The sequence below is a fragment of the Melozone crissalis genome, unplaced genomic scaffold (genome assembly GCF_028551555.1).
Source record: "Melozone crissalis strain CALT ecotype California unplaced genomic scaffold, PUWL_Pcris_2 ptg000019l_1, whole genome shotgun sequence".
Taxonomy (NCBI): domain Eukaryota; kingdom Metazoa; phylum Chordata; class Aves; order Passeriformes; family Passerellidae; genus Melozone; species Melozone crissalis.
In genome coordinates, this window is record NW_026535797.1 from 728204 (window position 1) to 738768 (window position 10565).

The following is a 10565-nucleotide window of genomic DNA, read 5'->3' on the forward strand; positions in this document are numbered from 1 at the left end:
GGGGCTGCCGTGCCCGTGCCCAGTACCCCGTGCCCGGGGCTGCCGGCAGCAGGGAGCAGCAGAGCTCCGCGGGAGGAGCGGGAGCGGCCCCGAGCGCAGGCACCGGGAACCCGGCCCTCGTTACCCGCTTAAACGCGGCCTTTGCTCCCGCCACGGACGGCTCTTCCCTGCTGGAACGGAACCGCTCCATTGCCCCTCCTTATCCACCGGCTACACAGAGCGCCATGCCCACACCCCTGGCACCCGGCCTTGTCCTTCTGGGAAGGTTAAAAGGCAATATGCACAACTCACACGCAATTTACTGATGTATTTCACTTGGGCTCTGCGACTCGGCTGCAGAAAGGCGCAGGTGAAAACAATTCCAGACAAGGCAGAAAAGCCTGCATGCTTTAATTGAGTTAATACTTTGGCTAAATAAAATCAGGTTTTATGCGTTTGTCTTTACAACGTCCCAGCAGTAAATCAGTATCTGCTTTCAAGCAACAACACGAGTTAAGTGGTTCCCGCTGTCGAGAGCCCTGATGGCATCGCGTCAATTAAAGACCAAAAGATTTTTTATTATCTATTATTTATTTATTATTATTTATTAATTTTCTTGGGCCTGTTTTGTGCAGGGCTGAGTCGGACTCGATGACGCTTGTGGGTCCTTTCCAACCCAACCATTCTGTGATTATTACCTATTTTAGGGCCATGTATCATTCGCCGTCGGGGCTGGTTTAGCGGCCGCAAGCTGTGACTTTGCAAGTGGACGTGTCTGCTTTGAAACCCCCTCCGTGTATCCTTTGAAATGTCTCCGTGAATCTTTTGAAACCCCCCCGTGTCCGCCTTCCCCGTGTGACTCTGAAGCGCCGTGCGGGAGGCCCGCGGGCCGGCGGGCCGTGCGGAGCGCTCAGCGGGCAGAGAGCGGGAGCTATGAGGGATGATGTCGGGCGGGATGATGATGTTCTGAGGGATGATGTCCCACGGGAACCATCCCCGCTCTCCCGTTTCCCCGCCCGGCCCCGCTCCCTCCCCGCCATCATGGCGGCCCGGAGGGCGCTGAGGGAGCGTGCGCGCCCCCCCGCCCCATCTCTGCCCCTCCCCGTCCCGCCCCGCCGCGCTGGCCAATGGGCGGGCGGCGCGGCGCTGACGTCAGCGGGGCGGTCACCGTGCGCTGAGGCGGGCGGCGCGCGGTCAGTGCGTGCGCGGCCGCCCGCCAGCCATGTCGCGACAGAGCCCTCAGGAGGAGAACCTGCAGGGTAAGGCCGCGGGCAGCGGCGCGCAGGGCTGGCACCGCGCTGCGGGCTGGGACGGCACTGCCCGGGGACTGCGGGCTGGGGGCGGACCCGCGCGCGGCCCTTCTGTGTCGCGATATTGGGTGATTGCCGTGGCCGATGTGCGCGCCGCAGTGCGTGTCCATCGCCCCGCGTCCCGGGGAACGGGCCCGGTGGGGGTGCCTGTGAGCAGGGCTGGGCCAGTCGCGGGGATCGGGTGTTGGATAGCCCCGGATTGGCCGGGAAAGGGAAAATCCCACACACAGTGCGGCTGGCACGGGGGTGTAGCGATTTAGGGGCCATCCTCATCGCTCTGCGGAATTCTGCTTCTTAATTCCCGGCCTTGAAAGCTGTATCTTAAGAAAATTACGCCTCCCAGCTGATCCTGTGCTTTGCGGTGCTGGTCTGTGCTCGCAAATGTGTCCTGGGTTGGGATGTCGTGACAGACCCCTCTGTCCCGAGGCCATCCCCGAGACTTGTCTGGCCGGGCTGCTTCGCCTCTCCTGGGCTTCGGTCTGTTTGTGTTTCCAGCCTCATAAAAACACAGCTGCTTTTATCTTTAAATGGTGATATCACAGCCTGTTCCATGTGCTCCAGCACAGCCCTTCTCTCAGGAGGGGAAAGAAAAGAAGGGAGAGGGAAAGGAGGGGAAAATTGTAAACCGCGTCTTCTATCCTAAAGGAGAAGGAAAGAAAGGGAAAATTGTAAACCACGTAATCTGTCCCTGGTGCTGCAATCCCAATCCTCTCCCTGCTTTATCCCGCATTCCCAGGGCTGTACCCAGTAAGAGTCCAGCAGATAAAGTCTTAATTTGAGCTCTAGTGGTTGTGATGGTTCTTTGGTAACAACTTGGGCTTCCCTAGGTTTTGGGGGAAAGGGTAGGGAGGGGTTTGTCCGGCTCCGAACACGCTCCCTGCCACATGCCAGGCACTGTCACGTGGAGGGGAAAATTCCCAAACAAACCCAAACAACAACAAACCAGCTGTGAAGGAAAAGGGGTTTGGAAGAAAAGCGTCTCTTCCAAACTCGGTGGGCTGGAATGTTTGTATCCAGCAGGCTTTGTGGTACTTCGGCTGTCCAGATGGAGGTGTGTGTATTTGGGATGGAGATACTCGTGTTGTTGATGCTCATGAGGCAGTTTGGCTTTGCGCTGTTCCATTTGGTTTTGGAGCCCTGGGTCTCCTCCCAGCCAGGATATCTGGGATATCTTTGCTGGTCTGACGTTCCTGCTTCACACTGAACGCCTGCACTGGCTTCTCCCCGCCTGGTTCCTGTGCTGCTGGGTGGCTGGGGAGGGAGCCTGCAGCTCCAGCTGCTCCTGCTCTGCTTTGTTCCCTGGGCAGCCCGAGCACCTCTGGCCCTGTCTCTCCTTTCCCTGCTGATTCCCTAGACATCCCTGCCCAGAATGCAGGGAGTTCCGCTGCCCCCCTGCTCCTGTCCTCGCTGCTCTGCTCCCCGGGCACTGCTGGGGCTGGGCCACATCTGCTCCACAGCGGGGTTCCTCTGGCACTGGTGTAACTCGGGGATTTTCTGTTCCCTGAGCTCATTCCTGGGGGGCTGGAGGGACAGGACACCCCACTGCCAGGGGCAGGGCGGGATGGGATATTGGGAATTGGGAATTGTTCCCTGGCAGGGATGGATGGGACATTGGGAACTGGGAATTGTTCCCTAGCAGGGCTGGATGGGATATTGGGAATTGGGAATTGTTCCCTAGCAGGGCTGGATGGGATATTGGGAATTGGGAATTGTTCCCTGGCAGGGCTGGATGGGATATTGGGAATTGTTCCCTGGCAGGGTGGGATGGGAGATTGGGAATTGTTCCCTGGCAGGGCTGGATGGGATATTGGGAATTGGGAATTGTTCCCTGGCAGGGATGGATGGGATATTGGGAATTGGGAATTGTTCCCTGGCAGGGTGGGCAGCCCTGGCACAGGTGCCCAGAGCAGCTGTGGCTGCCCCTGGATCCCTGGCAGTGCCCCAGGCCAGGCTGGACACTGGGGCACCCTGGGGCAGTGGGAGGTGTCCCTGCCATGGCTGGGTGGCACTGGGGGGATTTGGTGACCCTCCCACCCAAAGCATTCCAGGATTCCAGAGGGAGGGAGCAGCTCCCGGCCCTGCAGTGAGCCTCCCTGCCCAGGAGGGAGTTGTTATTCCCTCCCTTAGGAAAACAAAGGCCATGTGACCGTGTTAAATATACTGCTAGCAGCAAACCCATGACAGCCTTGCCACACTCCCGCAGTTGCTTAACAGCAGCACCTACAAATGGCACCGGAGAAAGGCTGCACTAAACAGTCCCTGGGCCCAAAGTCATTTCAACAAACCAACAACTGAACTTCGGCAGCAAAAGCCCTTGAGGTGATCCTGACTGCCACCGATGTTGAACAATAAAAATTGAACGTACCCTACGAGACCTGTACGTGCAGAGAGAAACAAACACAGTGTACTGCTGACAGCCGCCTCCCGGCCCTGTGAGCCCTCCCGGCCCAGCTGCCTGCCCTTTGCATTCCGGGCTGTTTGTGAGCTGGGCGGCAGGGCCGGCCCGTGTCCCTGCAGTGTCACCGGCAGGGCCGGCCCGTGTCCCCGCAGTGTCACCGGCAGGCCTGGGTGTCCCTGCAGTGTCACCGGCAGGGCCGGCCCGTGTCCCTGCAGTGTCACCGGCAGGCCTGGGTGTCCCCGCAGTGTCACCGGCAGGGCCGGCCCGTGTCCCCGCAGTGTCACTGGCAGGCCTGGGTGTCCCCGCAGTGTCACCGGCAGGGCCGGCCCGTGTCCCTGCAGTGTCACCGGCAGGGCCGGCCCGTGTCCCCGCAGTGTCACCGGCAGGCCTGGGTGTCCCCGCAGTGTCACCGGCAGCCCCGGCCGTGCGCTCAGCGCCGCTTTCTGCCCGCAGGCTCCTGGGTGGAGCTGCACTTCAGCAATGGCAGCGGCAGCTCCGCGTCCGCGGGCAGCCAGGAGCAGGTGCCGGCCTCGCTGTCCATCCACAACGGGGACATGGAGAAGATCCTGCTGGACGCCCAGCACGAGTCGGGCAGGAGCAGCTCCAGGGAGAGCTCCCACTGTGACAGGTGAGCGGGGCTGTGCCAGGTCACCGCGGGTCCCCAGGGTGAGGCAGAGGCAGGAATGCTGCATGCGTGTGTGAATGTCACGTGCTGTTTGTGTGAACACAGGTGTGCACAGGGTGTGTTTGGTATGAACACAGGTGTGCACAGGGTGTGTTTGGTATGGACACCTGTGTGCACAGGGTGTGTTTGATGTGAGCACAGGTGTGCACAGGGTGTGTTTGATGTGAACACAGGTGTGCACAGGGTGTGTTTGATGTGAACACAGGTGTGCACAGGGGTGCTGTTTGTATGAACACAGGTGTGCACAGGGTGTGTTTTGTATGAGCACAGGTGTGCACAGGGTGTGTTTGCTGTGCTCCCATACGAACACGTGTGTCCATGTGTGCCTGGAGGCCAGGGCAGATGCCCAGGGGGTCACAGAGCAGCCCAGCCCTGGGCCAGGTGCTCGGGCAGTGCCACCAGTGCCTGTGCTGCATTTGGATGGGCTGTGAGCTCTCCAGCCCAGATTTTGTTTGGAAAAGCCCAAACTCCAGGACTGAACTCCACAGCAGGCCAGGCCTGGCGGGTGGGGATTCAAAGCAAGCCCTGCTGCCCCTCCTCGTTTGCTGCCTGTTGTTTCTGTGCAAGTGCCAGGGCCCCCAGCAGCGTGGGCAGAGGGCTGGGGTCAGAGCAGGGCTGGGGTGGCAGCGCTGCCCCGTGCAGCCCCCGGGGCACGGCTGGGGCACTCCTGGGCAGCGTGCCCAGCTCCAGGGGTCACAGCACACCTCAGCTCCTGTCCTGGTGCCTCTGTCCTGTGCAGCCCTCCTCGCTCGCAGACCCCCCAGGACAGCCACAGAGCTCTGGAGATAGAGAGCCACAGCAGCGGGGAGAAGAACAGCTTCCAGGTAAGGTGCTCACCTGGCTGGGGCAGCGGGCAGCGCTGTGCTTGGGGCAGGAGCAGCAGAGGCTGCCGAAGCAGAGCCTTGCACGGCTCACGGCAGCCCTGGCAGGTCCAGCCTGGCTGTGTTTGTTCCTGACTCGTGGGGATGTTTTGGTTTGGCCTTTCCAATCTGTACTGAGATTTTTCAGAAGGATTTGCCCTCTCCCTTGGCTGCTGATGGGGTGCATTTCCTGCATCCCCCACCAATGCTGAAATGCACCTCCACTCATTCAGTAGGAATTTTAAAAGATATTTTGACAGCAACAAGAATTTCTGGAGTCACTTAAATATGGCAGCCAAAAAGACACAATTTCCTAGCCCTGCCATAGCTTTGATTCCAGGTATTTTAACAATTAATACCAAACCTGACTATGTGCTGCTTTGGAAAATTCCCTGTTCTGATTTCACTTTGTAGGTTTGTTTACCTTGCAAGGAAAATGAATAAACACATTTGCAACAAGAGTGGGGGAAATGATGTACATTGACCATATTTAATCAATACAGGGCTTATTGCAGGATGACAGGCTGAAATCTGAAGTCTCCAGTGTAATAAATTAGCTTTTAATATTAAAAAAATGACTCACAAAACATTTTGAGGAAGGAAGTATTTCAAGGAAGTGAATTTTTCTGCATCATTTCTACAACTCTTGCCAGACTCCAAGGACTCAGCTTTAGGTTAGCTAAATGTGGCACTGCAAGTTAATTATTACTGGAAATTATTATTTAATATTGTCAGAAACACCCTTCAGCTGTTTAAAGATCATTATTTAGACTTTGAGAACAAATAACCCCAAGTTAGAAAGCCATCAGAATTGCAGCTGCCTGGGCAGTTTTATTTCCATCCCGTGTGTGTGTGTGTGCGCATCCAGAGCTGTTGGAATTCTGGGAGCAGGATCTATTTTTATCCCAGGGCTGTGTGGAACGGAGCCGAGCTGAGCTGGAGCTCTGCCCTGACTCAGCATTTGTGCTGTAACTGCCCCACAGCTGGGGCTGGGGGCTTCTGCTGTGGGCACACACCTGGCCAGGCTCACCACCATGGCCAGGGATGGAAGTGCTGCCTGCCAGGGGCTGGGCAGGGGCTGCCAGGGCCATGTGCCAGCTCTGAGCCTGGCCAGCAGTCCTGTGCCAGTGTCCAATCCCTGTGCCAGTGTCCAATCCCTGTGCCAGTGCCCGTCAGGGACAGGGCAGCAATCCCTGTGCCAGTGTCCTATCCCTGTGCCAATGTCCATCAGGGACAGGGCAACAATCCCTGTGCCAGTGTCCAATCCCTGTGCCAGTGTCCATCAGGGACAGGGCAGCAATCCTGTGCCAGTGTCCTATCCCTGTGCCAGTGTCCATCAGGGACAGGGCAGCAATCCCTGTGCCAGTGTCCAATCCCTGTGCCAGTGTCCAATCCCTGTGCCAGTGTCCATCAGGGACAGGGCAGCAATCCCTGTGCCAGTGTCCTATCCCTGTGCCAGTGTCCATCAGGGACAGGGCAGCAATCCCTGTGCCAGTGTCCAATCCCTGTGCCAGTGTCCATCAGGGACAGGGCAGCAATCCCTGTGCCAGTGTCCAATCCCTGTGCCAGTGTCCAATCGCTGTGCCAGTGTCCAGTCCTTGTGCCTGTGCCCATCAGGGCTGGGGTAGGGCAGCAATCCCTGTGCCAGTGCCCATCAGGGCTGGCAGCTGGGGATATTTTGGGACTGTGCCTAAGGATGAAATGCTTGGCTCTGGGATTTCACTGCCAGGGCAGTCTTGTCTCGGGCACATATGGGATATTGGATATGGGATATTGGATATGGGATAGGGTCTTTGCCATTCTCACCCCGCTCTGAGTGAGGATGGATCTCCCTGCTCCCGCTGTTGGTCTGGGATGTGAACACTCCCTGGAAGGGGCATGGAAAGGGCTGGGAAGGGGGGTGTCAGTGCTGGGCAGTGGTGCTGGCTGCAGCAGGAGCTCTGGCAGCTCCCCATGCCCTGCTCAGTGTCAGTGCTCAGTGCTGGGCAGTGGTGCTGGCTGCAGGCAGAGCTCTGGCAGCTCCCCATGCCCTGCTCAGTGTCAGTGTCAGTGCTGGGCAGTGGTGCTGGCTGCAGGCAGAGCTCTGGCAGCTCCCCCTGCCCTGCTCAGTGCTGCCGCTCTCGTTGCAGTCCGAGGAGGATTTCCTGGAGAGGAGGAGGGAGGTGGAGCGGCTGCTGAGGAAGAACGCGGATTGGATCTGGGACTGGTCCAGCCGGCCCGAGAACATCCCGCCCAAGTGAGTGAGTGCTGCCCCGGCTGCTGGAGAGCTCCTGCAGCTCCTGCTGCTGCTGCCTGAGCACAGGGCTCCCCTTCCTTCCCCACATCAGGGAGTTCCTCTTCAAGCACCCCCGGCGCACGGCCACGCTCAGCATGAGGAACACCAGTGTCATGAAGAAAGGGGGGATATTCTCTGCAGAGTTCCTGAAGGTTTTCCTCCCGTCCCTGCTGCTCTCTCACCTGCTGGCCATTGGACTAGGGTAAGGTTCAATTGAAAAAAAAAAGATGTTTTTACTTGCTTTATTTGAGGCCTGACTCGGATCCCCAACTCCCTCTTTGTCCGAGATGGTTATTCAGGAAGTGCTTCCTGCCTGTGGTATTGATGGATGGTTGAAGTTTCTGATTTTGTCTGTTTGGGAATTTCTCAGAACAATTAAGAGGCAGGGAAATGAGAAATTCTGTACACTGGAACTGTAGTCACACAACACTTAGCTCCACTGGAGATGAGACTCTTCATCTCACAGCTAGGAGACCAGCAAAGCAAAAAGCTAGTATTGAATAGATTTTAAAGTTTCACTGACATAAATTTAAAAATATTTAATATTATTTTAAATTACTCAGCAGATGTTTTAATTCCCTCCTGGGAGGGATGGAGGATGTTTCCTTTCCACAGGAGTGTGGGGCAGGTGCTGGGCCCTGGTGCTGGGAGGGGCACCAGAGCAGGGGCAGCCATTGGGCTGGGAGGGGCACCAGAGCAGGGGCAGTCCCGGGGCTGGGAGGGCACCAGAGCAGGGGCAGCCATGGGGCTGGGAGGGCACCAGAGCAGGGGCAGCCATGGGGCTGGGAGGGCACCAGACCCGGGGCAGCCATGGGGCTGGGAGGGCACCAGACCCGGGGCAGCCATGGGGCTGGGAGGGCACCAGAGCAGGGGCAGTCAGGGGGCTGGGGCTGGGAGGGCACCAGAGCAGGGGCAGCCAGGGGGCTGGGGCTGGGAGGGCACCAGAGCAGGGGCAGTCCCTGGGGCTGGGAGGGCACCAGAGCAGGGGCAGTCAGGGGGCTGGGGCTGGGAGGGCACCAGAGCAGGGGCAGCCATGGGGCTGGGAGGGCACCAGAGCAGGGGCAGTCCCGGGGCTGGGAGGGCACCAGAGCAGGGGCAGTCCCGGGGCTGGGGCTGGGCTCCGGGGCAGTTCTGTTCCTGCTCGGCTGCAGCTGGCAGTGCTGCTCCTGCCGGGAATTGCGGGGGCAGGGCCTGGCAGGGAGGGCATTCCCAGCACTGACACGGCCGGGCTGTGACCGTGTGCTCTGTCCTGCCGCAGGATTTACATCGGGAGGCGCCTGACCACCACGGCCTCCAGCAGCACCTTCTAGAGGCACCGGGGGCGGAGCTGGAGCGGAGCAGCCGCAGCTGGAGCGCAGGAGGTGCGAGGAGGGGAGCTGGTCGTGGCCGTCGTGTGTGTGTCCTGTCCGTGTCCTGTTTTAGTTTAGTCTAAAAATGGGAAGGGAGCCGCTGGAGCTCCCGTGTCACGTCGAGCCTTCTGGATCAATCCCGCTGGATAACCCCACGAGCACGTGCAGACGCTGTGATGTCCCGTAGTGCTTTTAGTGAAGTACCCGAGCATTAGAGCAGCTCCGCGTTTCAGTCAGCCCCAGCTTTCTGCAGCCCCCGTGCTGGGCCGCGTCCATCCCGCCCTCCCGTGCCTGTGGTGGGAGTGTCCCTGCTCTGCAGCCCCACAGGAGGGACGAGCCCAGACTGGAGCGGCCTTAGGGATGATCCGGGAATGCCCAGCGGCTCTCGCTGCCCCGGGCAGCCTTTCCTCTGGCAGGTGTGGCTTAGTTCACTTCGGTGGGAGGTGTGAGGTGTGGAGACACAGTGGGAGGAGATGAGCACGTGGGTAAAACTCCATCAGTTTGTCCTAGTTCAGAGGTAGAATTTGGATTTAGTGCCTACTAAACGCTGCTTTTGCCAGGACGTTTATTGAACCCCAGCAGTTTCTCCAGGTTCTCTGCTGTACTTACCGCAGGCTGTCGCTTACAGGCTTTTCCTGTCCCCCCTCACTCTGCACCTGACCCCAGCCCTGGGCACACGAACCACAGGGTGGCTTCTCCTTGGTTTTTACTGATGCAATGCCTTTCCCTTCCGTGATTTTACCTTATTTAATGAGAAAATGAATGTTTGCCAAAATACCATGTTTTATATATTTAAATAAAAAGGTTCCTGGTGAACTCTGTTTCCTCATTCCTTTTCCTCCAGGGGCTGATGAGGCTCTTGGCCTCTGCCTGCCCCTTTCCCACTGGTCACTTCCTGACACGGAATGGAGAAGTTTCCATGGAAACAGCATCAAGCGAAGCTCGGCCAGGCCCTGGTAACTGCACTCACTGTCCACACAGGGCGTGATGCTCCTGAGGAGCTGGAAACCATGGAAGGGGTGAGGCTGGAAAAGCCCTGTGAGCCCATGGAGTCCCAGCACTGCCCAGGCCAGCACTGCCCCATGTCCCCAGTGCCACATCCACAGGGCTGTGAAATCCCCCAGGGATGGGCACTCCAGCCCTGCCCTGGGCAGCTGTGCCAGGGCTGGGCAGCCCTTTCCAGGAAGGAATTTTCCCTACCTCCCCCTAAGAGCAAAGGTGGGATCAGAACCCCCGAATGCTCCGGTGCTGTTTCCCTTTCCTGTGGGACTGGGAGCAGCAGATCCCTGCTGAGCACACGGCTGGGCTCTGGCTGGAGAAGGGAAGGGGTTAAACCAGGGTGTCCCTTTTTCACTGCCATTGTCCCCCAGCTCCTGCCCCCAGAGCTGACACCCTGGGGCAGTGCTGGCTGTCCCAGTGAGGTACTGCACTGTTCACCCACCCCTCACTGCAGGGACCTCAATCCCAGTTTCACGGCACAACCAGCACCAGGGGCTGAGCCAGGGCCTTGGCCGGCAGGGGCTGGGTGCGGCTCCCTCGGCTGCTCCCCTGTGCGCCTGCCCAAAGCCCTGGGGCACGAACAGGCCCAGAGGGGTTTGGGCTGGGAGGGACCTGAAAGCCCACCCAGCACTGCCCCTTCCAGTTCCACCCCGGCCATGGTGGTAAAACCTTTCACCAGGTGCTCCACTAGGCAGAAGTTTTACCAAACT

General features: G+C 58.7%; 1 protein-coding gene across 1 annotated transcript; it reads left to right on the forward strand.

Annotated features, from left to right (window-relative positions):
• The first annotated feature begins 1143 nt into the window (after positions 1 to 1143).
• On the forward strand, positions 1144 to 9672 carry BNIP3 (BCL2 interacting protein 3). The gene is made up of 6 exons (XM_054276778.1): positions 1144 to 1238; positions 4141 to 4315; positions 5112 to 5196; positions 7362 to 7468; positions 7560 to 7709; positions 8766 to 9672. Exons 1-6 carry the CDS (start codon positions 1202 to 1204, stop codon positions 8815 to 8817), a joined length of 606 nt encoding a protein of 201 aa, XP_054132753.1. The 5' UTR covers positions 1144 to 1201; the 3' UTR covers positions 8818 to 9672.
• The last annotated feature ends 893 nt before the right edge of the window (positions 9673 to 10565 follow it).

What these genes read in the sequence shown, in the direction of transcription:
- BNIP3 (XM_054276778.1), top strand. Translation starts at nt 1,202, where the DNA reads ATGTCGCGACAGAGCCCTCAGGAGGAGAACCTGCAGG. An exon ending in GGGAGAAGAACAGCTTCCAG is followed by an intron (nt 5,197 to 7,361) that starts GTAAGGTGCTCA and finishes CTCTCGTTGCAG; the next exon opens with TCCGAGGAGGATTTCCTGGA. An exon ending in CTGCTGGCCATTGGACTAGG is followed by an intron (nt 7,710 to 8,765) that starts GTAAGGTTCAAT and finishes GTCCTGCCGCAG; the next exon opens with GATTTACATCGGGAGGCGCC.